The 27,610-nt window shown below is 30.9% G+C and overlaps 4 protein-coding genes across 5 annotated transcripts; all 4 read right to left on the reverse strand.

Annotated features, from left to right (window-relative positions):
• Positions 1-7,772: 7,772 nt before the first annotated feature.
• On the reverse strand, positions 7,773-9,014 carry LOC145058814 (uncharacterized). The gene is made up of 4 exons (XM_079006702.1): positions 8,856-9,014; positions 8,388-8,489; positions 8,142-8,302; positions 7,773-8,044 (listed from the first exon to the last, which is right to left on the reverse strand). The coding sequence occupies exons 1-4, from the start codon at positions 8,947-8,949 to the stop codon at positions 7,928-7,930; spliced, it is 474 nt and encodes a 157-aa protein (XP_078862828.1). The 5' UTR covers positions 8,950-9,014; the 3' UTR covers positions 7,773-7,927.
• A 2,230-nt stretch (positions 9,015-11,244) lies between these two features.
• Positions 11,245-12,620, reverse strand: LOC145058298 (uncharacterized). The gene is made up of 3 exons (XM_079006224.1): positions 12,214-12,620; positions 11,778-11,885; positions 11,245-11,699 (listed from the first exon to the last, which is right to left on the reverse strand). The coding sequence occupies exons 1-3, from the start codon at positions 12,523-12,525 to the stop codon at positions 11,388-11,390; spliced, it is 732 nt and encodes a 243-aa protein (XP_078862350.1). The 5' UTR covers positions 12,526-12,620; the 3' UTR covers positions 11,245-11,387.
• A 3,684-nt stretch (positions 12,621-16,304) lies between these two features.
• CP33 (chloroplast RNA-binding protein 33) lies at positions 16,305-17,945 on the reverse strand. Its single transcript, XM_079006345.1, has 4 exons — positions 17,387-17,945; positions 17,205-17,306; positions 16,785-17,093; positions 16,305-16,697 (listed from the first exon to the last, which is right to left on the reverse strand). Exons 1-4 carry the CDS (start codon positions 17,867-17,869, stop codon positions 16,566-16,568), a joined length of 1,026 nt encoding a protein of 341 aa, XP_078862471.1. The 5' UTR covers positions 17,870-17,945; the 3' UTR covers positions 16,305-16,565.
• Positions 17,946-20,296: 2,351 nt separating this feature from the next.
• LOC145058719 (nuclear transcription factor Y subunit A-10-like) lies at positions 20,297-23,052 on the reverse strand. Of its 2 annotated transcripts, none has more exons than XM_079006621.1 (6): positions 22,863-23,052; positions 22,135-22,419; positions 21,799-21,905; positions 21,648-21,716; positions 21,189-21,329; positions 20,297-21,095 (listed from the first exon to the last, which is right to left on the reverse strand). In XM_079006621.1, exons 2-6 carry the CDS (start codon positions 22,376-22,378, stop codon positions 20,733-20,735), a joined length of 924 nt encoding a protein of 307 aa, XP_078862747.1. In that variant the 5' UTR covers positions 22,379-22,419; positions 22,863-23,052; the 3' UTR covers positions 20,297-20,732. The 2 variants fall into 2 exon arrangements, with proteins under 2 accessions (XP_078862747.1, XP_078862748.1); XM_079006622.1 differs by lacking the exon at positions 22,863-23,052 and adding an exon at positions 22,587-22,797.
• Between the last annotated feature and the right edge of the window lie 4,558 nt (positions 23,053-27,610).

Here is a 27,610-nt window from a genome sequence, read left to right on the forward strand (position 1 = left end):
TAGAGTCACAACTGTCACTCCTCTAATGGCTCACAAACACCAAGAGCAAGAGGATGAAGAATAAGGAGAGAGGAGGCTGCCCAAAACGTGTGGAAACCCTAGTGGAACTCTTCTCCACGTTTTTGGGGCTTAAGGGTACTATATATACATGTAGGCTATTAGGGTTTTCAACTAGGAAACCCTAATTTGACTACTTAAGCCCTAAGCAGCCCATGGACCCTTTTAGAATAACCCTTGGACGATTTCTAATGGGTTTCCCTATAGAATCCGTCCAACCTATTATTCCAAGGTAATCCATAGCCCAAATGCAATTATCTTATAATTATAGTTCCAGTCCCTTAAGTTTAATTAATCTCTTTTAGCCACAAAATTAATTATCAATTAATTCTTCATGACTAATATTAATTAAACAATATGATTTCTCCTTTAATATATTATTCTCATAATATATTAATAAATAATAATTAATCTTCTCTCTCCATAATTCATCCTATCAAGTTGCTTTGGTGAAGGCAACCCAAAAGGACCATGCACCATCGGGTCAAGTACATACCAAAATAGTTATGAACTTAGACACTAATCCAACAGTAACTTTTATACTTTGGGTCAACATATTCAAATAAACTCATGGATCGGGTAAAGATTTGTTTGTCTTTCAGTTGCAGTTTACAAAAAATGAGTCGAAACCCAAAACTATGCCATAATAACACGATTAACCCTTTGACCAACATGTTTAACAAAACATTCTTAATCAAAGAATTCATGATGTACAAAATATACCCTCATGACAAAATCCATAACAAAATAAATAAAACTAAAATAAATAATGAGATTGAACATTAAAATTATAATATTTTCAACATCGCCCCTCAATCGAATTTTTTACTTTTTACTACTAAAAATATCAACCAAACCCAATTTATTAACTAAAAATTCATGTTGTTTAAAAATAAAGGATTTGGTTAAAATATCAGCCGTTTGATCAGATCATGAAATTTTTACTAATTTTAAAACACCATTAGAAATTTTTTCACTAACAAAATGTAAGTCAATTTCAAAATGTCTAGTTCTCTCATGAAAAATAAGATTCAAGGCCAACTTAATAGTTGAGTCATTATCACAATACACGGGAACATGAGACAACCCTTTAAAACCTAATTCAAACAGAACTTTTAACACTCAAATAATCTCACAAGTTATAGACCCAAGTGCTCTGTATTCAGACTCAGTGGAAGATCTAGAAACAGTAGATTGTTTCTTGTTTTTCCACGAAATTAAGGAATTATTAAAATACACCATATATCTTGTAACAGACCTACGAGTGGACAAACATTTTGCCCAATCTGCATCAACATAACCTTTCAATTCAAAAGTATCTGACTTTGTAATTAATACTCCTCTTCCAGGATTACCTTCTAAATATCGCAATAGTCTAAAAGCAATCTTTAAGTGAGTCTTTGTTGGTTTATGCAAAATTTGACTAAGAACTTGAAGACCGTAAGAGATGTTAGATCTAGTGATAGTAAGATAAATCAACTTTCCAATTATCTTTTGAAAATCAGTAATATTTGACAACAAAATTCTCACTTTTATCCATATCACCATAATTAACAACTAAATTAGTTTCAAGAGGAGTACTAACAGGATTATAACCTAGTATACCATATTCATGCAAAAGTTCCAAAAAAATATTTTCTCTGATTTAAACAAAGACCATCAACAGTATTAACAACTTCAATTCCTTTAAAATATTTTAAAACACCAAGATCTTTAATAAGAAACCGAGTCTTTAAAAATTCTTTAACCTGATTCAACTTAGTTTCATGACTACCAGTTAATATGATATCATCAACATAAACAGGTAAACTAGTAACAGAATTTCCAACATTCCTGGTAAATAAGAAATAATCATTAACACTTTGCTTAAAGCCAAATTTAAACAAGGCAGAGCACAATTTTTCATTCCAAATTCTAGGAGCATGTTTACGACCATATAAAGACTAACCAATTTACATACTCTAGTATCATTTTTAGTGTGATAACCAGGAGGAAGAGACATATAAAAATCTTCAGAAAGATCCCCATATAAAAAAGCATTATCAATATCCAATTGATATATAGGCCATGAATTATGGACAGATAAAGAGATAACAATACGAACTGTAAAAATAATTTGCAACAGGTGAAAAAGTTTCTTCAAAATCAATTCTTTCTCTTTGGTTAAACCCTTTAGCAACTAACCTAGCTTTATAACATTCAACCTCCCCATTAGGCTTATATTTAATTCTATAAACCCATTTACACCCAATAGGTTTTCTGTTTTTAGGAAGAGAAGATATATCCCAAGTATGATTACAATAAAGGACTTCCATTTCTTCATTCATAGCTCTGACTCAGTTGGGATCAGAGGAAGCCTCTTTAAAATTTTAGGTTCAATAGTATTATTTAAATTAGACACAAAACATTTAGTTTTATTATCAACAAAAGAATAGTTAACATATCTTTCTATAGCATATTTATATTTACCCTCAATGATATAATTAGAAATTTTTGTAGGCATGCGAGATTCTCTTCTAGACCTAGATGACCTAATAATTGTTCAAGTGAACGCAAGTTAAGAGAATGACTACTTTCCTCAGAATTTAAAAAAAAAAAAAAAACAAAAAGAGTTGGAACTAAACCATCAATGGGAGGCACAGTTGCCTCACCACTCTTGTTGCTGACATCACTAGTACTAGTCTCATCCAGGTTGGTGGTTGCATCAGCACTATCCCACTGGGTTTCAATTCTTAAATCATCCAAGTTAATATAATTATTATTATATTCATTAACATTAATATCATCATAGGAAAAAGAATCACAAGGACCACCATTGTTATGGGACAAATCAACAGATGTTGACCTCAATTTACAAGGAAAGACATATTCATAAAATTTTACATCCATGGACCTAAAAGATGAATTAGTGTCAAGACTAAAAAGCTTGTATGCCTTTTTATCATCAGAGTATCCAAGTAAAACACATTTATCAGGACGTTAATAGAATTTATCACTAACATAAGTCTAACAGCAAAACAAAGGCAACCAAAAACTCTAAGATGATCAAAAGACGAAATTCATTTAAAAACAAGTTCATAAGGTGATTTTCCATTTAAACCTGAGTTAGGCATACGATTTATCAAAAAAAAATAGAGGTAAGAATAGCATATCCCCAAAATTTAATGGAATCCCAGATTAAACAGAAAGGACCTGGCAACATTCAGAATGTGCCTGTGCTTTCTCTCCAAAACTCCATTTTGTTATGGAGTATAAGCACATGAAGTTTGATGTAATATACCACTATCAGCACAAAAAGACTTCATACGAATATTAACAAACTCATTACCTTTATGTGAACGAATATTTTTTTTAATCAAACTGATTAAGCAAAAATTTTGAAAAAGAAACAAAACATTCATAAACTTCTTCTTTAGATTTTATGAGAAAAACCCAAGTAGCCCTTGAGTAATCATCCACTGTAGTAATATATATATATATATATATATATATATATATATATATATATATATATATAAAGCCTTCACAAGTAACAAATCTATAGGGCCAAAGGTCTAAATGAATTAAGTCACCAAGACAAAAAAAAAGTATTATGTTGACTAACATGAAAAGAATCTTTAGATTGTTTAGCCTTATGAGAGACATCGCAAGCAGGCAAAGACTCGTTAATTAAGTTTAGTTTCTCCTTTAAGGAACCTAAAACTTGATCAACAAGATTACCAACATGAATATGCCATGTAATTTTAGAAACACAAAATTTAGGATCACGTATATTAGAAGAAATACCTGAGGGTAAATATTCAAGGTAATATAAACCCCCAGACTCTCTACCATTCTCCACCATCTCCTTTGACAGTGAATCTTACTTTTACATTTGTGCTCAGAAAAAACAACTTCACAATTACTATCTTTACAAAGCTTATGAACAGATAGAAGGTTAACATTAAAATCAGGAACAACAAATACATCAAATAAGGTAAGATTAGATGACAACTTAAGATTTCCAATTTTATTAATCTTAGCAAAGGATCCATTTAGATGTTTCACAAGAAGGTTGAGTTTAGATACATCCATAGTATCATTGATCTGAGATTCAGAAGAAATCATATATTAAATAGCTCGTGAATCAACAATCCAACCCTTAGGAGTAATAGAACAAAAAACAATGTTAGAACATCGAAACAAAGGAATACCTGTCATATTAGCAGTAACAACAGCATCATCAGTAGTAGAGGTTTCGGTGATAAGACGAAGAACCTTCTTGTACTGTTCATTGGTAAAATAGTGAACATCACTTCCAGTAGCAGAATCTGATGAGACAGAAGAAGAACTACTAGAAGCTATAGTAGATGAATTAATAGAAACAAGCTTGGTCTGATTATTCTGACTATTTCCACTGTTTCTAGGTTTGAAATCTTTAGGATAACCTATTAGTTTATAACATCTTTTAGTTAAATGACCTTTAAGACCATAATGTTTGCACTGTAAGTCCTGATTTCTAGACCTACGTTGATTTTGATTCCTTTTAAAATCATTAGCCTTGCTATTAAAGGTAGAAACCTAAACTTTAGAATTATTACCAGAAGATAAAGACTCATTCTTCTGAAGAGATTCTTCTCTAGACAAAATGGAAAAGGAAGATTTGACATTGGGAAGAGGACTCATTAATAGAATATGACTTTTAACTTGATTGTAGGTATCATCAAAACCGCTAAGAAACGACATTAACTTCATGAGTTTAGAATGATCACTTAGTTTAGTTTCAACTTCACAGACACATTCAATTAAACTAGGTAGCCCATCAAATTCTTTCCAAAGAGACTCAAGTTTATTGAAATAGTCAGACAGAGAATATCCATTTTGTTTTAAAGAGTTAATCTGTTGACGAACATTCAAGATAACTGAACCATCAGAGTTGTTATAAGTATCAAACAAGGCGGTCCACATATCTTTAGCCTTTTTAGAATAGGCATGACTAGAACATATAGACTCATATATCGGCCCAATAATCCAAGAATAGAAAATTGCATTTGTTGTTCCTATTTATAAGCCTTAAAAGCCTCAACTTTATCTTGTTGAAAAGTTCCGTCAACAAACCCTAACTTGTTACGAGCCCTAAGACCATAGCCTATAGTTTTCATTTCCAGTTAACATTATAGTTATAATAGAAGTAAAAGCATTATAAGAAGGATGTATGAACAAAGGATCATCAAAATCAACAGGAAGGTCTTTACCACTACCACCAGGAATTTCCCCAGTCATAATGAACAATCAAACAAAAAATAACAAGCAAGAAAGAATAAAACAGACAACTATGTCGACTTAAAGACCAGATGGTTACCACGGTTTGTCGGGACCCAAGCCAATCAACACAGAGTCAAGGAAAACCAAACAGTTGAACAATATCAACAAAAAAGTAATTGGTGTACTCAAGACAACCAGGATCTCCCAGAACGGTAATATAAAAAACGAGATAAAAAGGAAGAAGAAACCCTCACAAAAGAGATAGCAGAGGCGACGAGAGATCGACTCTCTAAATCCGTTCTCTACTAAGAGTTTATCGCTGATGAAATCCGACCTCTTGAGAGTTATTTCTGGTATAGAGATTGATCGATCAAGAGTAGATCCACACTCAGTAAACCACCACCACAGATAGCAAGCCAGATGATCTACAAGATCAAAAACAAATACTCGTAGTACCAGAATCTTAAACAAAAGAACAGAAAACAACGTTTCGATTTAGGAGTGGCAACGTTTCGATTTGAAAACAACGAATCCAAGACTTGAGATGGTGGTCGTTGTCGAACAGAAAATAACATTGTTTTCAAATACAAACATTCTTGGATTCGTTCGTCGTCGTTATTGTCGAGGTTTATAGGTTGGGATTGAGATAATCAGACTTGAGATGGTTGTGTTTAAAATTGTTGAGGTTGAGAAGTTTGTGGTTGAAATTGTTGAATTGTTGAGGTTGCGAAGCTTGGGGTTGAAATTGTTGAAAAGCTTGGAATTAGGGTTGATTGAATTGTTGTGGTCTTTGTTGTTGGAAGTAGGTTGGATGATATGAAATGTTAGTAAATAGAGGTGGTTGTTGGATTGAGGATGTTAACATTTGCATGTAGTTAAGATGTTTATATTGATCATTTGGAGTGTTTTGGGTTGTTAGGGCGTTTGGAGTGTGTGGGGTATTTTGATTTGAATCCATACTTGCAAGAAGAGATGAGAAAACATAAAGAGATTTGAGTGGTTTTGAGGTGTGAAATGGTTATAAAATTGTTGGTATTTATATTGAAAGTGTTTGTTTTAAATTTGAAAAGTAATTTTTTTATACAATTCATAAGTTCCATTCTTTACTGTTTGAGATGAATTGTTTTTATTAGTTGTGACAACCCGTGACTACACTCAATCCGCATCACATTTACACCCTAAGGGGGCGGTGTTCACGCGTAAACATCTATGCCACCTAGGCTATTACCCGTCAAAATTGCTCACATACCCGATGGCCTTGGATGTATTACTAAAAGTAGAGGAAGCAAAATGTGTTTATGGGAGTCGTATTCTAGGTAGGCATTGATTTCTCCCATTGACAGCAACGCCCAACAGGTTTCTAAGCACCCGTTTGGTTTCTCTATGAGCATTTGAGAGAGATGATTGTTTGGCGCCTCTTCCCCAACTCTTTTTCTCACGTCGGTAAACAGATCACGATATATAGGCTAAATTTTTGGGTCATTATTATATATACTATACATATAGATTGACTATTTTGATGACCTTTAAAATTTGTTGTCTAAGCCCAGCCCAAGTGGCCCATGTATTGGGCCGTATTTGTGTTTGTATATGCTTTTAACTAGAGTATAATAACATCTCTTTCAAGATTTGTGTCGCCACGATAGGATTCGAGGTGCAGAAAAATCGAGCTGAGGTGGCCAACAATTCCTCATTGCCCAACCCAAAATTCCCTTTGTTATCAGGCTTATAGTCTTATAGCCATTTTTCAAAATTTCCAATATCAACACACCTCACTCTCCAAATGGATTAAAAAATATATATATTAACAATTTTTTAGTCCATGTATATATTTATTTCCCTGTAAAAAAATAATATAACAAAAATTGAAAATATAATAACTTTCAAAAACTCGAATTAATGTTTTCTAAAATTAGATTATATATAATATTTTTTTAAAGTTGGATTATATATAATATTTTTTATGAAAGAATTTGGTATATATCTTTATTAAACATCAAAATAAATAAATATATAATATATATATATATATATATATATATATATATATATATATATATATATATATATATATATATATATATATATTGGATTGTATTAAAACTAATAGATATTTTTAAAATTTTTCTTCATTTTGGTTCTTTCTTTTAAATTCTTCTAGTCTTCTTCTTCATCCAGGACTTCCTCTCAATCGGGAGTAGAGCGTGTTTGAGAAATCCACCTTCTGGTATATCATTTACTATGTTATCAAGCTTTACGATATTGTATTTGTTTGACTATATCCTAGTAATCTTTAGGCAAATATAACCATGACCAATAATGGTGCAAGTTTTGTTTTTTATGGTGATATAATCATGTCATCAACAGAAAGGACAAAAAAACAAACAGATTAAAAGCTACTATACAAACTTGGATTGTTAATGTACTTCAAATAGGTTTTGTTCATGCTGTGTGTGTGTGTGACTTCAACATTAGACGAAAGATTATTCTTACCATACACACGTAGTAACCATAAAACACCAGTTTATACAGACAAACTACTTAACATAGTACAGAACAAAAAAAAAAGTTCTACTACAGTATCAGTTTATTAGTAAATCTTTCAAGAAAACAGATTTCCAAACACTTAAATGGATGCCACTTGTGCCTCAGATGCATACCACCCAATGCTGAAATCAAACGTGATGCATGTCAACTCCTTATTGTTAGCATCCTTCATCTTCATGGTGAGTGTATATGAACCCTAAAATTTCAAATAATAATAAGAATATCTTTTATTAGTTTCAAAGAAAGACATTGTTTGTTTCTTGTTTTTTGAGTAAATAAACGATTTTACTTACAGGTGGAGTTACTGAAGGAAGTGATTGGGTGTGAGAAATTTCAAAGTCACCAGCATCAATAGGGCAAGATGTTTTTGTGCAGATGTCACTGGTTTCACTGTAGACACTCAAGAAGTAATATGAAACTGATATCTCAAGGTTCCCTCCAGAGATAGGTGTATCTGCATTCCAAAGGGCAATATTGGTAATTTGTAAATATGGTGAACATGATAAATTGGTAATTACCAATTAGCAAGATTTTTTTACCTGTAGATGCAGAAATGGCGAAGGTGGTGTCTACTCCTCTTGTTATTGGGGAAGGGGTGATCTCAACTCCACTCACCTTCACATCATAATTGTTGCTCTTTTCTGTAAATGTATTGATAAGAAAAAGGTAAGATCTTTATAAATTGTGTATGTTACTGAAACAAAAGATATAGGCTTTAGGGAATTTTAACCATTTGAAGAAATCCTAAATCAGAAATTAGGGTAAATAGAAGCAATTATTAGTTTCTATTTTAGATACTAAGATCATACGAATTCAAGCAAAGAAACCCCAAAGGTTAAGTTAATGTGCAAAACCTCCATCTAGAACGCTACTAACGCAATATGAAGAACAAAAAATACACAAGAAGTCGAAATCGTTGACTTTATTCCAAATTAATCTTAATTCTACAAACCCTAACTCGAGATGCTTGATCATACTGAACTTAAAACGAAACGAAACAAACTTACTGCAGTATTTGACATCTATGGCATCAGCGAAAGGTGCAACTAGAAAAATCGAGCAAAGTAGCACGATGAACATCTTGCTTCGAACTCCCGCCATTGGATTCTTCAATCTGGGATGAGATTTTGTGATTTTTTTTGTGAATAGCGTGTGATTTCTTCGAGGGTGAGTATTTATACCAGCGGTGGGTTGGTGTGGTAAGTTTCTAGCGGCTTATTTATCGATAATTTACTCTTATTGCCCCGATAGTTTGAGTGAATATCACTTATGGCACATACTTTTCTCTAATAACATAAAAGTACAAATTGTTATTAGTAGTCGATCTAGCATGACTTATTTGTTTACTATGATACTATCGTTTGTTTTTCTACTCGAGGATTGGACTTACATTCCTACTATTTAGTATTTAATACAAAAATATGTATTTGATCACATTTGTTGTTGATTATAACAAAACTTATTAATTGAGTAAAGTGTAATCAACTTTAGCGACTAAAATATAGACATGGTCGTCCAAACCTATGTGAGTTTGCTTTGTTTATTAAGTTGAGGATCAATCTGAATCTTTTCATCAATTATGGACAGATAAATTATACATGGGAACCCTCTAAATAAGGGATTGATAAGAACAAAGATTTAAAACAAAATAAGATAAAACAGGATAAAGATGAACATTATCTATCATTGTCGATTATTATTAGTTATTTTCTTTTAAGTTTTCTATGTTTTTGTTTATTATGCATTTGTTTATCATATAACTAATTTATAACCCGAGGTTACAAAATTAATTAAATTTTTATAGTAAAAACTCAAAATTATTAGTCAATCATTTTAAATAAATTATTAATTAAGAGATATTTTTTTAATTATACAACATTGTAATCGTTGATTTAAATAAATGCATGATCTGTATTAGTTTTATTTTAATTTTTATTCTAATGTTATTAATTAATGTAATTAAAATAGGATATTTAAAATTTGAAATGAAGAATCAATAGTGTGACAAATGATAAAAATAAAATAAATATATTCTTTCAATATAACAGGGAGATAGAAAGATTATAAAGACCTCCAATAAAAGCAATGACATTGATATAAACTAATTTGGCATGATTCTTTTTTCAGATTCTTTACAATCCTTTATTATTATTATTATTATTATTATTATTATTATTATTATTATTTCGATTCAAAAATTAAACATACACTGACTTAGGATTGTTTAATACAAATATATAAACATAAATCGGTGAAAACGGATATGGTTACCTCATTGTATTTATGTAAATTTGGTTTTCAATATTATTTGAAATAAATTTCACATCTTCGTATTTTCATGATTAACAAACGAATCCATTGGTACTTGATGAGCTTGTATATATTTCATTCAACATTTGTTCCTTACCGGTTATATCAAATGAGAAGTTTACAATATTACACTAAAACTCCTTACTCGATATTAAACACGTTAAAACAAAGATACACGAGCGCAAGAGCTGATGAAGAAAAATACAATTCTTTTATAAAGAGGTACCCTTCATCAAGAAAGCTTGCATAAGAGAGTATCGATACCGCAAGAAATCCTTCTTTTGAAACCATCATAGTAGTCAATCTTGTCATACTGTCAAATAGGAAGAACCGGAAGATTCCACATATGGAAAGCGCCTACACTTAATGGCTCAAATTAGCAATACGAACCTAATGGTTAGCTTTTGATGGTACCATACCAATTTTTTCCCGTTGGTTCTATTAGGAAATGTTTAGTCACAAGATGTTTTGAAAGAAATTGAAATCATTCAGATGAATTGGAATCTATTGGAATTTGAATCTATAATGATCTTGGTTACCAGATAATGTAATGAATTATTTGTTTATGGTTGGTTTGCAAATGTATCAAAAGAACTGGAATGTAAGATATATCAAACGGCTAAGGGGTTGATATATCACATTGAATGTTGAATTGGTTCCAACTTCTTAATGGTTAAGAGAATGTAAAGTTGCTTAGTCGTTCAGAGCCAGTTCCAATGCTTTTGATTTATTTAGAGGTCATACCAAACATCCTCAATGTTGAGTGATTGAGAGGTGAGTTGTGAATGATTATATTTATAGGTTACTAAACAACCCTAACTAAATTATCCGTCATTGATTTTTTTTTCTTCATTTTATTAGTTTCTCTTATTCATGCTTTGCAACGAGCTTGAATGGATGTGATCCTTTTGAATCTATGTGCGTGCTTTGGATTTTCAAGAACTTGATGCTTTTTTGGAACACAAAAGCAATGAATGAATCTACCAAATCATAGCAAATGTCATTTACATAGACTTTTCAAAGTATGATCATATGATGTCCAAATAAGAAAAAATTGAAAGTCAATTATCAACCAAATCAGCTTTTCATATAATCTTTCCAATTGATATATTCATATAACATACAATATCAATATCACCTCTTCACGTGTCCAATAATCACAAAATTAATACAGTTTTCTGCCACAAAAAAAGTAAAAAATAAATAAAAAGTTAAAGCATAGAAACTATTTAAAAGAAGCTGTTGTATTGACTAGTAAGAGAATCCTTGATATTTTTATACAACCCGAATAGCGAATATTGTCTCAAGTTTTTAACTTCATACCATGAGTTAAAAACAGATTCATGTTTATCTGTTCCAGAAAATGCAAGTTGAATCCCAAGGCTACAATCGACATTTCCCCCTCTGTTCTTACATGAATTCGTTCTAATTGCACAATCCTCATTGTTTAGACACACAAAATTGCTTTTCCCTGAACATGAAGAACACCCATCTCTTTTCCGGTATAAGTTTTGCAGCCTACCCTTTTGGAATTCTAGCACCTATGACCAAAATACCCTTCGATTATCACACATATAGTGGTTAGAAAAGGGTAAGATGGTAAAAGATTGTAAGCTTACGAGTGTGAAGCTGGTGACAGTGTATGTACTGTTTGCAACAAAAGCAGGGATTGATCTTGCTGCATATTTTCTACCAGCATATGCCACCATGTATCCACCATAAGAATCCTGTCATGTGAAAATATGATCATTCGAATTATCTTCTGAAAGGAAATGTTCAATTCAGGTTAGGGTGTTAGAGAAAACATTGCAAATATGAGCTTTGTACATGTCTTCTCTATCCTCTAAATCCACCATGATTAATATTATCATTTCCTTCTAAGAGGAAATGTTCGATTATCACATTAATATCATCATTTCAAAGAAAACACGGGAATGTGAACTTTGCACGTGTCTGCTCTATCATCTTATCAACTGAATGCACTGGATACAGATCAAACGTTTCAACACAAACGAAAAACAGAAGCGCAAATACTGGTAATAGAGGAGAAATTACCGGCGAAAAGCTACTGGAATTGACGGTGAGGAGGGAGATCTCATCGACCTTAGGGCGGAAGACGGAGAGCTGTGAGTTCGCCGACGATAGCGAGAGCCTCCTATCGCAAGGTGATAACTGGACCGAATTGTTGAAGAAAAACGCAGTCCTCGCCGCAAAAGCGATTCCGAAGGTGAAACCATCGGACTTTTCTACAGAGGCATCTACACACGGAGAGTATACATTGTTATTTTCGCTTCCGGACTCGATCAAATACGCCTTCGTAGAGAGGGTTATCACGATGAGTAGGACTGAAGTCACCGGAATCGCCATTGTTGGAAATAGGGAGAGATCGAAAGACACAACAGATTAATTTCTGGAGAATTGCCAAAAACGACCTTGCTTTTAAAGTAACTATGCAAGCTGCACCCTTACTTCATAAACTATGACATTTAGGTTATGTTTGCTAAAAATAGCTAAAAATAATTTGTAGTTTTTTTTATTATTATTATTTACTGAAATGTTCGAAAAAGTATAAAATTACATAAAATATAAAGGTTAAAAGTTTTCAAAAAGTAAACAATGTATATTTTTTATTAAAAAAGAATTTGTTTTAAACCAAAGATTTAAACTCGTACTCCAAACAAAACTTTTTATTTAATTTGAGGCATTTTTAAAAATTATAAGTTCCCAAAAACTCATTGCTAAACATGCCTTTAGGGTGCTTACATAGAGCCAATCTATACTTTTTGATAATGTAAAAAAATCATTTTAACTATTGTATTTAAAAAGTCAAATAATCAAATTTGCATAGTTACCATCTTAACAAAACGGATTATTGATTCCAAATGTCAAATTACCAAAATACCTCGATTACTTCCTTTTTCGCATAATTATATTTCTTTGTTGAAGATGTATTTAGTAAAGATTTATCTTTAACAATGTTTCTTCTGAAATGGTAAATGCATGTTATATATCCTTTTGATTAAGTTGTGTTTCCTCCAAAATTCTAAGGTTGGGGAGTGATGTTATATTTGACAGACTTTTTGTTGGAAAATTTTAATATAAATATTTATATTTTATTAATTTGGACATATATAAATGTATGCATATGTTGTATATATAATTAACTTTAAGTGGGTTTGTGTTGTTCTCCGTGAGAACTTCGAAACGATATATTATATGTCCAAAATGAAGTATATGTGAATGAGATATCGATACTTAAAAACGGGTATTTAAGAATAAAGAGATGAATGTATGAAAGGCTTACAAGCACTCAAGACTATTTATTCAACTCATTTAAGGTCTTTTTTGTTATAGAAACTCATTTACCATCACGTATCTTAATTTTTTTTAAATAAATTATTAAATTTGTTGTTTAAGCACTCAAGACTATTTTTTTTAAGAAAAAAACTAGGATGTGAGCCCGTGGTGAACCACGTGACAATATTTATTATTATTATTATTATTATTATTTTGTTTGTGTTGATGATTCATTATTGGGTTAGATTAAGCTCGTATTATTGTTACTGATATTGAATTAGATATAGAAAGTAACAATTTTGCTAAATGCAGCTTTCTTGTGAGAGCTATGGGAGGCACATTGTAGGAAATAGCACCCATACATACGATAACTGCTTCATATTTCCCAAAAAGGGAACATGTAATCATATTAGTTGAGTGGAAAGTTGTCGAAAATAGCAATGTACTTACTCTTTGTACCAATATACATAATGTACTTTATAATAGTAATAAATTTACATTTTTTATCCATAATAGCAAGCACCAAGAGATATTATATGCCGATAATAGCAATATGTAATTGATAACAACAACATACTTGCACTGACATTTGTTTTACACATAATACCGACGTAGAAACAATTATTTTCTCATAATAGCAATGTACTTACCAAGTGTTTTATTCAAACATACCTGAAGAAGCGGAAAGCAAAGAATGGAGAGAAAGGAGAAAGCTAATGTTACATTTCTAAAAGAGAGTGGTTCAATGGTTAAGCTTATCGAGCTCCAATTTTAAAAAAATGCATTTTTACACGATAACATTACTTAAAATACAAATTGCAATCGAATGGTTCAAATTACAAACATCAATCTATGTATTAATAGAAATTGTTGATTGAATGAGTAAAATTACGCCTAATTGCTCCCATTACTTCCTTAGTTGTTACCGTATGGGAAATTGAGGAAGTGAGAAAAAAATATACTGAAACAAAACATTGAAGGCGACATAGGCACGAGCGTGATAATATGATTGAAGTCATAAAACGTAACGCCAGCCTTAGGAGGGAGACTCAAACCCTGATATAGGACAAGTAGTGCTTTAGAGTGGGTGTATACACGTTAAACAAAAAGAAAAATACAATTTTCTATATTTTTTTAACTTAAATCTTTGATTTCTGTAGAGCATTCTTAATTTTAATCTTAACTCAAATAAAAATTCACATGAACATGAACCCTAATAAAATAATTAAAAGTATGCCAAAAACTTTATCAGGATGGCTTCGAAAACTTTCCCAAACAAACATCAAATTTTCATATAAATAAAGATAACAGAACTTACGATGTAAGATAGCCATCGGTAGTTAAGGAAGATTTAGGCCACACTTCGAAGATGAGCGGAGAAGGCAAATCAGGTGCAATGATGGTTAACGGAGAAGGCAGAGCAGGGGTTGCAGGTGGTGGTAGTGAGCTGTAGCGTATATAGTGGTGATGGTGTTGGTGATGAGAGCATTTTCGGTTTCACTGTGAAGAACAAATGAAGGAGATGATGTTTCTTGAATGGTTTTAGAAGGATGAACAGACCGATTAAAACACGGATGTGTCTAAGCCTAGCCGATGACTAAAACTATCAACAACCCTAAATTATTGTAGCCAAAACCTAAAATATCTAAATTTCTTTATTCCTAAGTTACATGTCTATTAATATATTTATATAATATAAAATTTAAAAAATGATGCATGTAGTTATGTAGAAAAGATAAAAATATTATATTGGCATAATGTTATCTTAGTATTTGACACTCGTGCCATCTTGATCGTTTGATAAATGTTTTTTTTTTATAAAATATACTTTTTCTATTTTATATATTTACTAAAATATATTAATTTAACAAAACAATAAATATAAACGTGATATGTAAATGTAGATAGGATGTAAAATGAGATATTAAAAATATAAAGGCAAAAAATACAAAATATCTCAATCAAACTATGACCGGTTATGAAACAAGATCTCTACCATGATCTAAAGGTCCGAATTAAAATCATAAGATATTACTTTGATTCGATTTCAAGTCTTTAGTCATTTTTTGTAATTAAGTCTTTGGTCTTCTAAACTCTTAGTAAATTCGTCATTTCTACTAAAAAATCTCATTCATAGCCTAAAATTTTGTACATTCAACTTGAAGTCGAGAATTGCATGTTGCAAAAGGCCCCATGGAGCATCACGACTTTTTTCATTCATCTCAAATTAGCCAGATCATTGTGGCGTGCATGTAAACCCCTTTATGATTTTGCATCTTTAGATGTACATGGTCACAATAATATCGTTTCTTTTCCTGCTAAAGAAAATAAGTTTTTCTTTCTAAGATCAACTCCAACCATCAACCACTAAATGTTTTTGACACTAAAATATAATTTTCACTTCAACCAGACACTAAAAATTTACATTATAAATATATTTTAATATAAATTGTAATAGTTATAAAAGAAAATAACAATAAACTATAATATAATAATGATAAAATTTAACTAACAATTCAATTATATGATATTTAAAGTATAAAGCAAGAAGTTTGGTGTGTGAATAGTGACCCATTGGAGTAAATTTTTGCAAAACAACACTAATTTGGCGGTCCATTTGAGACACCTAATTGTTAGGGTTTGTATCTATAAGAATTATGGTTATTGTTTAAGAATTTTAAGTTGATTCTACCGTTGTTGGGTTAATAACATCACGTTATAATGAGTGCCCACAAACAATACTTTGTTAGCAAATTTGGAGATTTTGATTTTGCTAGGATATTCCGATCCCAATGCAATCTTACAATCACGATTCTATACTATAAAACGAAAAAATTTTATAGATAAAATTTCGATCATCAAAACCTTGTTAAAACTCTCCAATAATTTTCACAATTTGTAAAAAACTTTACAAAAATACCACTAAAACTTCAACTCCAATAATAACTCAACTAGTTAAATATTAATAAACTAAATAACTACTTCAAATACTATATATAGAATACATTACCAAATGCGTACGAATGCCGATTTCTTGCACAACTCTCCCCCTCTCCTTCAAACGAAGATTTATTTAAAAGCTTCTAACTACTTATTTTTGCAGACTAAATTTAGGAGCTAATACTCGAAAGAATCTCACTCCCATCGACATTGATCTCAGAGCTTCTTCCTGCTCTTGTTGAGCGAGACACGTCTCCTTTTCCTTCTGCCAAGTTCAGTCGCAAAGGCCGACCCTCAACCTCCTATTCATCAAAAAGACCAGAAATGAAGAAAACAAAGATTACAGAAGAAGAAAGATGCACAAATAACGGGAGTTTTGAAGCTTTTACCAGTCCATTCATGGCGTTAAGTGCAGACTCTGCAGCCTCAGGAGAGCTAAAAGTGACGAACCCAAAACCTCGAGATTTCCCTGATTGTTTCTCGTAGATCACCTTTGCGCTCAAAAAACCAGGTTGTTCATCAAAAGTATCTTTGAGCTTCTCAGAAGTTATGATCCAGCTAAGGTTACCTACATAGATCTTGTGTGGGCTTTCGATAAAATCTCTGTTACTGCTTCTAATCTTTGGGCCCATCACTTCCCGTTCACCTCCCCTTGGCACCTCCGGGAAGTTTACCTTCACTGTTCGTCCACCGATTTGCTGAAAAGTGTTATCAAAATCAGTACTCGCAATCATGTTTCTGAATTCAACCAATTTCCGGAGATGAAAATGGATTCAAACTTGTTTGTAAGAATGGAAGAGAAGGCTTACAGATCCGTTAAACATTCTAATGGCTTCTTTAGCTTCTTGAACACTTGCCATTGTAATAAATGCGAATCCCCTGCTCCTGTCTGTTACCCTATCGTAAACAATCTGATCCAATGGAAATTAGGGTTACGAGAAACCGGAAATCCCCAAAATTATACAAAAATTCCAACAGTCACACACATTACCTCCACGGATATTACATCGCCAGCTTCTCCGAATATTTGGGACAATTCTGCAGAAGTAATCGCGTATGGCAAGTTTCCGATGTAAAGCCTCCCAGCTTCCGGCGATTCTTCTTCTTCTTCTTCTTCTTCTTCTTCGTCTTCTTCTTCATCATCTTCATCTTCATCTTCATCTTCATCATCATCGTCATCTTCGTCGATTTCTAATTCTTCTTCAATTAGTGATACTTCTGTTTCTGGGTTTTCGTCGACTTGAATTGCTTCATTGGATGGGGAACAATTCGGGCGTCGGAGGGAGGATCGAAGCAGTGGGTAGAAATTCAAGCAATGGGTTTTGAGATTGAAAGAAAATTTTGGGGTTTTGAAGCGGGTTTTGGAGATTGAGATTGTGGGAGTTTGTAAGTGAAGAGCTTTGGTGTTGCAGAGTGAAGAAGCTGCATTTGAAGAACTGGCAATGGAGATTAATGAAGAAGAAGCAGCAGACATTTTGGATTCGTATTTGAATAATGTGAAAGAACGATATAATTGCTCTTCAAGGTTGCTTGGAGTGAAATAGAGAAGATAAGGCTAGTATTGTTTGGCATGTATTTATTAATATTTTTTAATTTCTAGATAATTAATTTTTAGTTTTTTAATCTGATTTTATTAACAAAAATGACTATTATGGTTGAATAATAATTTAATAAAACCAAGTTTTTGTGTTTTAGGAAAATAAGCTATTTATTTGAAATTGATCATTTTAACTAACTTTTTGTATAGTTTAAACTTTAAAGTATTTTTCCTCGTTAAAAATACCATCTCGACAAACATTTTTTCTATGCTAATAAATGAAGTTTTTTTTGTCACATGTCACATTCTCATTCAATTTGTTCAATGTTATTTTATGTTTATTTTGAATTAGTTTCTTTTCTGCATGTCATTTTATGGGTTTCTATTTTAATAAATTTCACATAATACTTTAATGTAATAATTACAATAAATATAATAATAAATTAATTTCAATTTCATTAATAGACTTATCTTCTTATTTCAAAATTTACAAATTAAAGTTCATTAGTTTATTTTGTTTATTTATTTAAATTTAAAAGAAAATTCAATTTTAATAATTTATTATTTTTCTTATTTTTTTATAAATCCAAAATTCTTAAATATTTAGACTTTATATAAATCCAAAATTTATATATATATATATATATATATATATATATATATATATATATATATATATATATATATATATATATAATGAGAAGTAGATAGATAGGGGTTTAAAATATGACATTTGATTGAAAAATAGGTGATACTATATATTATACATTTCAAAATGCTCATTTTTTTTTAATTCTTGATGCAAATGAGAAATAAAAATACACTTTATATTCTGTTCGTTATTATTTTAAGGGTGTTAATCGAGTACTTTTTTCGGGTTTCGGGTAATTCACGAGTTTTTCATATTAAAAAAATATCTGTTACCCGACCCAAATTAAATTCGGGTAATTTTGGGTTTGGTAATCAGGGTAGTGGGTTGAGTTTGGGTAATTCGGGTATTACCCGAAATATTTAATTTTTTTAATGGCACCTGAAAATAAATTTAATGAAGTAAATATGTCGTGTTCTATTAGTCTTCTTTATATAAACAAATGAGACATAAACAAAGTTACTTAAACTTTGAACCTTGTGATTTTTTAGTCAATAATACTTGAGATATTAAGTAAACTATTTAACAGCTTAATCTAATCTAATAAGATATTAAAAAACAAATACTTAAAGATCTTAGTTTAAAAGTTTAAAATGTTCAAGATAATTGTAGCCATAAGTTTTGCCATGTTATGAAGTTTCGTCAAGATAATGAGTTTGTTAATTGCAACAAAAACTATAATCTAAAAAACAGTTAAGTTTGAAAGAAACATGATGACATATAAACAATTTCTTTTAATATTGTTGGTGTCATACTGTCATAATATAAGATATTCATGTTTTACAATAATGATAGTTAGTTTAAGCGTGATCAAATACCTGCTACATAGTATAAGCTCTACGAAAGAAAAAAAAAGGAGTTTATAAAATAATTCAGGTAATTCGGGTATACCGAAACCCAACAAACATATCCTATACCCAACCTGAAAAAAATCGGGTTACCCGAATACCCAAAATAATTAAGCCGATACCCGGTTTGCCCGATACTTCAAAAAATCGGATGGATAATTCTGGTCTTGAGTATTTTCGACAGGGTTATTTTATTTAGTAACGAATGACTAATTCTAGACAAAAAGGTCCATTTCCCACACAAAAACTTAGTCATTTTTATTAAGTCTTTTGTTTATAATGGTCACTAGGTGTGTGACCCGTGTATTACACGAGTTTATTAAAAGGCCCAAAAGTAAAATGTGTGAGCAAAAAAAATACCATTCATGCAAGTTTTGATAACCACAAGGACCCTTTATGTAATTTAATCTTAATTAATTTATACTAATAAAATTAATTAATATGAATTCACAAATAGAAGATATTATCTACATTAATATAATTATACATTAATTAATATATTAATAGAAAGAGAAATTCACAAATAGAAAGTTAGTATGTACATTAATTAATATATTAATAAAATTAATTAATATGAGATGGTATTTAATAGGTGGAAGTTGACTAAAAATGAAAAATTCTATAAAAATGACAAGTGGATATTAAATAATTCAAAAAATCTAGAAAAAGTGTCAAAATAAATAAGAAAATGACATATGACAAAATCATCCTTATTTATTAGGGTAGATTTTTGTTAATATCCCTGTAATATATGGCTTCGATGATTAGTGTTAATTGAAACCGTTAATTTGTTTTACATAATATTGGCGTTTTAAGATTTATAAATATTATAAATACCAACAAGAATCAAGTTAGTTGACTATAGTATGCAAAGGGGAATTTCACAAGAATTGCATTAACCAAAATTATCAATCATATGATACATGTCATATCCCAAATGTTTTTAAAGTCAAAAAGCACATATGATACATATCGTGCAAGTGATAGTTCATAGTTCCCAAATGTATGGAAGTCGAAACGCACAATTTATTTCAAGCAACACACCATTAATGTAAGGTGAAACAAACAAATCTAAAAGAAGTGTTTGTCCATTGAATGTGTTAAGGCCATTTAGCATCTCTTAACTATTCCCAAACGCTGCAATATTTGCAGGGGGAATGGTGTTAAAGAGACACAACGTTAACACAAAAGCCAAGGATGATTTGCCTAGCCAAACAGCGGAAACCTCCGTCACATTTGACTATCGATGGACGGGATCTGATGTGCTGACCATGTAATCCACACATCAAGATCCCATCTGCCATCAGACTGTTAGGTTGCAGCGGCTACCACCACCGGTAGCCGCTGCAACCCATTTGTTATGCATGGCAAAACCATGCATATCGTTCCCGGACATCATCATGTCTGAAAGGGAGGGAAACAAATTGAGGTCTCCCATGGAGAACATGCTAGTGACCTCTGATCCCGAAATGTGCGGCCTACTGGCATTCATTTCGTGATCAGACTGTAGAACCTCGGATCGCTGAGAGTCGATTGGATGCTCGGTTGTTTTCGAGTCCAAATTTCCAACATTACCCTTCTCCATTTCTTTCGTGTTTAGGAAGCGTCCCCCGCAGCCTCTTGGCCGGCGCTTCGCATGGAGATGGCGCGACAGGTGTAGATACGGCTGAACCAAGAAAAACGAAAAAATATATTTCAAAAAACAAAAATCCGATAGTTTATGAGGGCAAAAAGGTCATTTCACAGTATATCAACATACCTTACGACCTTTCGGAGCCTTTTTCGCCATTTCAGCCTTAGCACGGGATCGCCTGCGTCTGATTATCCCATGATATTGTTTTGCATTCACGAATATAGGCCCATCATCGGTGCTCAAATTCAAAGGCAGCATAATCCGACCCTGAATTGTAAATTAATAAACAAAATAATCATAAAAAAACAAATGGTTGTGCTTACATTATAATTAATCATTGTACTTGATAAGATACAGAAAGAAAAAGAACACTAAAGTAAAGTTTACTTTTTGTTGCAAAATAACCATTGGGCATCGCCTGATTTGCTCATTCTTGCATATTTTAGTGTTTTTTTTTTAACAAGTACAATGGTTAGTTTGCAACAAAACTAAGATTATGATCCTTAGAAGATTAATTTCCTCTAATTGTGAATTATTAGCAAAATTAAAGATCATTAGATAAATTAGTTCAAAGAGAGGACAAACCGTGATTTGAGGTCCACAACCAGATATCATGCCATAATATTGATCCCCATAAGTATACTTGCCACAAATCTATAATAAATCATCAAAAGTAAAGAAATTTTAAGCACTAAAATCATTTAGAAAGAAGAAAACATGTTCATAGAGTACATACCACAGCTGGTTGACCAAATCCTAGCTCAAGTTGACCTCCATACTCATGTGAGAAAGCAGCCTCAAATTGCACTGGTTTTTGCCCTTTTGATGAATTCTTGCAATCACCTGAATCACTTAAACCTTGATCAAGTTTTCCCACAAAAATTCTGGTCTCATTTCAATACAAAATCCCAAAAAGATCGGATTACAACTACTTTTATGCCAAAAATTTGGAGTTTCAGGATTGAGTATGATCTTATTTAATATTTATACTTCAATTGTCCTAAAACAATGTCATAGCATTGGAACCTTTGAAAGTTTCAAGATTAACATGGTTAATGATTGTTCTTATTACCAGGAAAGGTATTGAAATGAGTCGTATTTCCTTGATCTGTGCTATGAGACGATGGTTTAGGGGCAATAGGCATGAGTTGTTCTCCACAATTTTCCATTGATGAAAGCTTCATTCGGCCTACAGATTCTTCAAAAGTGGATTGAGTCGCAAGTCCACTCCACCATGGACCCGAACCAGATGACAGCGAACCCACCGGATTTGAAGCAATTCCATCTTCATGTTGTTTGTAATACGCAGAATTCATCCTCAAATTGAAGTTATATTCGCAGAAAAATGACAGAATTCCTGCAAATTTGAATTTTCGTCATTAGATTCTCGAGAAAATTTCCCAACTGCCCTAGCTCAATTCACGAAAAGCTATTCATAATCCAGCTATGGTTCGTTTCATCGTAAATTATGAACGATTTCAACACTTAAAAAACACAAAACTAAGGTTAAATCTGTTAATCTACCATTAACTAAGAGAGAATATGAGATTATGAGAACCCATCAAAACACAAAAAGAACCCATTTGATTTGAAGCAAATTCCAGGTGAAATTGAAAGTAAAGGTAGCAGGATCCTGATTCTAAGCTGAATCCAGAGATGAAAACAGACATGATACGAAGGAGAAGAAAGTCAAGGGGGGATATTCTGCTGATGGTGACAATAACAAGAGAGTAGTAGTAGAAGGAGAAGAAGAAGAAGAAGAAGAAGAAGAAGAGGATGAAAAAGAGAAAGAAAACGTACCTATTAAGAAGAGAGGGATGTTTTGAAATTAGAATCCAATTGTGAAGGAGAAAGAGAATCTCTATATTGTGCCAAGTGCCATGTTTATACAATTTCAACGAGGTGAAACGAGATTGATGAAAGAGAAGTGGGAGAGACAGTCGGACAGAGACAGAGACGGGTGAATGTGCAAATAAAGAAGAGTTGTGTGGCCAATGACGTACCTATCATTTATGGGATTCATCAAAAGACTTTTTATTAAGGGCTTTCTATCATGTGTTTCCTATATCCTTAAGGTTATTAGGGATGGAAATTACTGGAATGGGCGGGGTTGATTATCTTTATCCCCATCTCAAGTGTCTAACATCGTTTTCATTTTTACCTCAGAATCGAATCTCTTCTCTTTTAAATTTTGAGTTTTCCTACGGCCCATCATCGATCCATAAAAATAATAAATTAAACTTGTACAAAAAAAATCAAGTTTAATAAGTGATAAAAGATAGATGCTAGTATCAGATTATTTTACATCAATCACAAAATCTAACAATCATCAAAACAAGAAGTGACGATTTAATATATGGACCGTAGAAAAAAGTGAAAATTTAAGAACTCTTGGAATTAGGAACACAATTTGGTATATGGACACTCGGTCCAATACAAATCAATTCATTCTTAACGGACTTATTTCATAATTAATAAATTATCAATACGGTAATATATATATATATATATATATATATATATATATATATATATATATATATATATATATATAGAGAGAGAGAGAGAGAGAGGTAGGTTGTTCCGTTCGGATTAAAAATAAAATAGAAATGTTGTGATTTAACCTCAACTACGTATTTTACATCTACCGCTCTAACCCTCCGGCATACTGGCATGACGGTCTGGTATAATCATAAATGATTATATAGCGCTGTCCGTTCCTTTCTCCCACTCCACCATCCCCACCACCATAACCGTCACTGCCACCACCACTACCACCACCTCTGACACCGGCCGACCCCACAACTATCACCTCTATTACTTATACAATCGCTAGCTCTATCACCACCACCTCTTCTGCCACCAATTATCATAATCATGTATGATTACACACAATTTGTGACAGACATATATATATATATATATATATATATATATATATAATCATTTATGATTAGGCATATATGTATAAACATGTATAATCTTATATGATTATACCTCTATGTCATATAATCATTTATGATTAGGTATACCCCGTTGTTGCCGGTACGCTGAAGCATTAGAGCGGCAAATGAGATATATGTGTTTGAGGTTGAATTTCAAGATCTCTACTTTTTTTTTTAATCTCAAATGAACCGTCATATATATATATATATATATATATATATATATATATGTGTGTGTGTGTGTGTGTGTGTGTGTGTGTGTGTAGGGTTGATTTTGGATTAATCATTTTATTTATTTTAAAAAAGTGATTTATAAATATTATTAAATTAAAAAATATTTAAGATAAAATTAAAAAAAAAAACAAGAAAAATTGCAAATTTTTAGGGAATAATTAATTCTCTTGATTTAACAAATTTGATTTTTTTTTATTAATTCAATTTCAACTTAACGTAATTTGTAAGCAAAACCTGATTTTATTCTGTCAGAATATTATTTTGTTAAAATGATAGTTATGTGATAATGTTCTATCAATATGTTATTCTATCAGAATATATATTTTAATTGAATAAACGTTAAGAATAACAAATTTTTAGTTACAAGTTAAACTTTTTCCTCATATTTAAAAAATAAAAAACTTTATATAGTATTTTATGATAATGTAGCACTCATTAATAACAAACAAATACAATATATAGATTATTCTACCATAATATACTATTATATATATATATATATATATATATATATATATATATATATATATATATATATATATATATCATTCTATTATAGACTATTCCGCCCGAATATGACTATTGAATAATGCATTCATCTTTAAAGATTGGTGACAATGGACCATTGTACATCTTCATCCCATGCATCCAACCTTCAAGCCTTTGATCATTATGTTCTTCATGCATTCTATAAGAATACTTACCATGAAATTGAATTATGTAAAAATAGAATTTTGTGAGAATGTTTTTATATGACAAATAATAAAACGAACTTTAGTAATTATAACATAATGCATACCAATAAATCCATATACTTTTATCATTCATTAGTAATTCTGACAAAATGCATACCAAATCACGATTTTCTTTGTCTTCTTTAGGAATTTAAACATCACTTTTTTTAGTCATTTCCAAAAACACCATCCTTACAACATATATGTACAATATAAATCAATATTGGCATGCCATATTGCTACTAACCATAACCCATTTTCTATTCACGCTACCATTTGTGTCTCCTTCAACATTCATTAAATTTTTTCTCATTTTTCAAATATATATTGGATCTATTCTTATAAAATAGAAGAAAATAGAACTCTATAAATATTAAAACGCCATTCTTGCAATAAAATTCTTATACGAAGACAGTTCTCTGCAATCAAAATTATGATTTTGTACACTTGTATTTGTATTTGACAATGACTTTGGTCCGATAAAAAATTATGACATGGGCTAGACGTAAAAGAAATACAAAATAAGTACTAGAATTTGCAATCTACCAATTCAATTAAATTTCAAAAATATAAGTTATACGATTAAAGAAATTCCAAATACTCATAAATATATTAAAGAGACCAAATACACATATCTCAATTTAAAAATAATATAACCTTTAAATGGATACATATAAACAGTAAACTTAACCTGACATGGTTTTCCACCGCCATTGACTTTAGCCTTGATCCTCTTATGTTTCCCAAATATCCATATTTCAATTTTCAAATAGAATAAAGAGATCCATTGAAAAACGATGGGTGACGGTTGTTAAGAGTGGTCATCTTGACGCTGGAATAAAAATATCGGACAAATAGTGGTGGTGTTTCGGCCATGGACATTTTGACAGGCAAAATGGCAAACCAATTTCCTGAAGTCGGCGATTCTAAAAAAAGAGGGATAAAGATAAATAGAGTTAGAAAAAAAGGTAACTAATTATTATCCTTAGAGGGATTAATATTATATTTAATTAATTAATATCATTAATAAAAACATAAGATTATTAATATATATCTAATTAAAATTATGAAATGATTGATCCATATTAATCTTTACATCCATACAATAAATAATTAGAACATATGAACCTATATATATATATATATATATATATATATATATATATATATATATATATATATATATATATATATATTACTTTTATTTGGAAATAAAATAATTAAACTTTTTAGTTCTGATTGAGGCCCCGTTTGATACGCATCATTTCAAGTCCAAACAGATCTTTCTGGCTGAATGAGCCGAAAAGACTGTTTGATTTTCACAAAAAAATGGGTCTTTCCCGGTAAGATATGTCTTTCCCAGAAAGTCCCATAATCATATATTTCTGGCTGAATGGGTTGGAAAGACAATTATGCACCAAACCTTCCTCTTTCTTTCTTTCTTGGATTATTAATTTTTTTTAAATATTTTTTTTTTTAAAATTTAATTTTTATTTTTTATTACTTTTTTTCATCATTCAGCACAGTCAATCAGATGTACAATCAAACAACATGGTTCCTTTACCGGTCAGAAAACTTTCCTAGACAATACTTTACCAGACAGCAATTTCCCAGACAGAAACTATCAAATGAGACCTTAGTTATAAAAAATTACTAAGTTATATATCTAATGAAACTTTAAGATAGTTTGTAACCGGTAGGTGAAATCATTAATCATTTATATATTATCTTTGAATAAGTTGACGTGTTAGACATATAGTTTTTAGAGCTTTTAATTTTTAGTTTTAAAAAAAATCTCTTTTTTTGTTCTGTAGCATTCAATAGAATTTTTTTTTCAATTTTCTAATTTGATTTATTTACCCATTTTTAAAATTTATGATGTGTTTTAAATAAGTCATGTAATTTACATGTTTTAAAAACTTTCAACTATTTTAACAATACATTCATTTATAAATAAAAATTATAACTTTAGACTTTCATCTAACAACTTAAAGCTACAAACTAATTTTGTCAAACAAATTTAAGGTCTGTCAACAGTCAAATTCCTTTGAACATTTTATTAAACCTATTTTTCATAAATCATTTTAGAACTGAAAAAAATCTAACACTAAATAATCAGTATTATCAAATATTACAATAATATTTTTGAAATTAAAATATGTATTTTATAAAAATATTTTATAACCAGTAGTATATAAAACCATTTGCATATAAAAATTTACACAAAACATCTTACAAATTGTCCTTTTAAAATCTTTTATGAAAATGGTTAAATGTTTTCTGTGATGAGTTTTTTTTCAACTTTTATTATTTAAAGTTTGGTGTACTTTTTCCAATTTCTTTTGGAGCATGTGTCCGTACTACCCAAAAATATAATTAGGGCTTTTATAAGGTGGTTTCCAAAGATATTGGGTGAAAGGACTAAAAGGATTCTTGATCAATCATATGAGAGTATACGACTCCTTTCCCATTTGGGTAATATCACTTCACATAATTTCTTCATATAGACACACCAAGTGCAACTTGCCAAATTCATCAACATTTATATCAACTCAAAAGTATAATCAAATTCATCAACATTCATATATGATAATATGTATATGTATAGTTATTAATGACATATTATAATTATTTT

The sequence above is a fragment of the Lactuca serriola genome, chromosome 6 (assembly GCF_051521515.1).
Source record: "Lactuca serriola cultivar US96UC23 chromosome 6, Lser_US96UC23_V15, whole genome shotgun sequence".
NCBI lineage: Eukaryota > Viridiplantae > Streptophyta > Magnoliopsida > Asterales > Asteraceae > Lactuca > Lactuca serriola.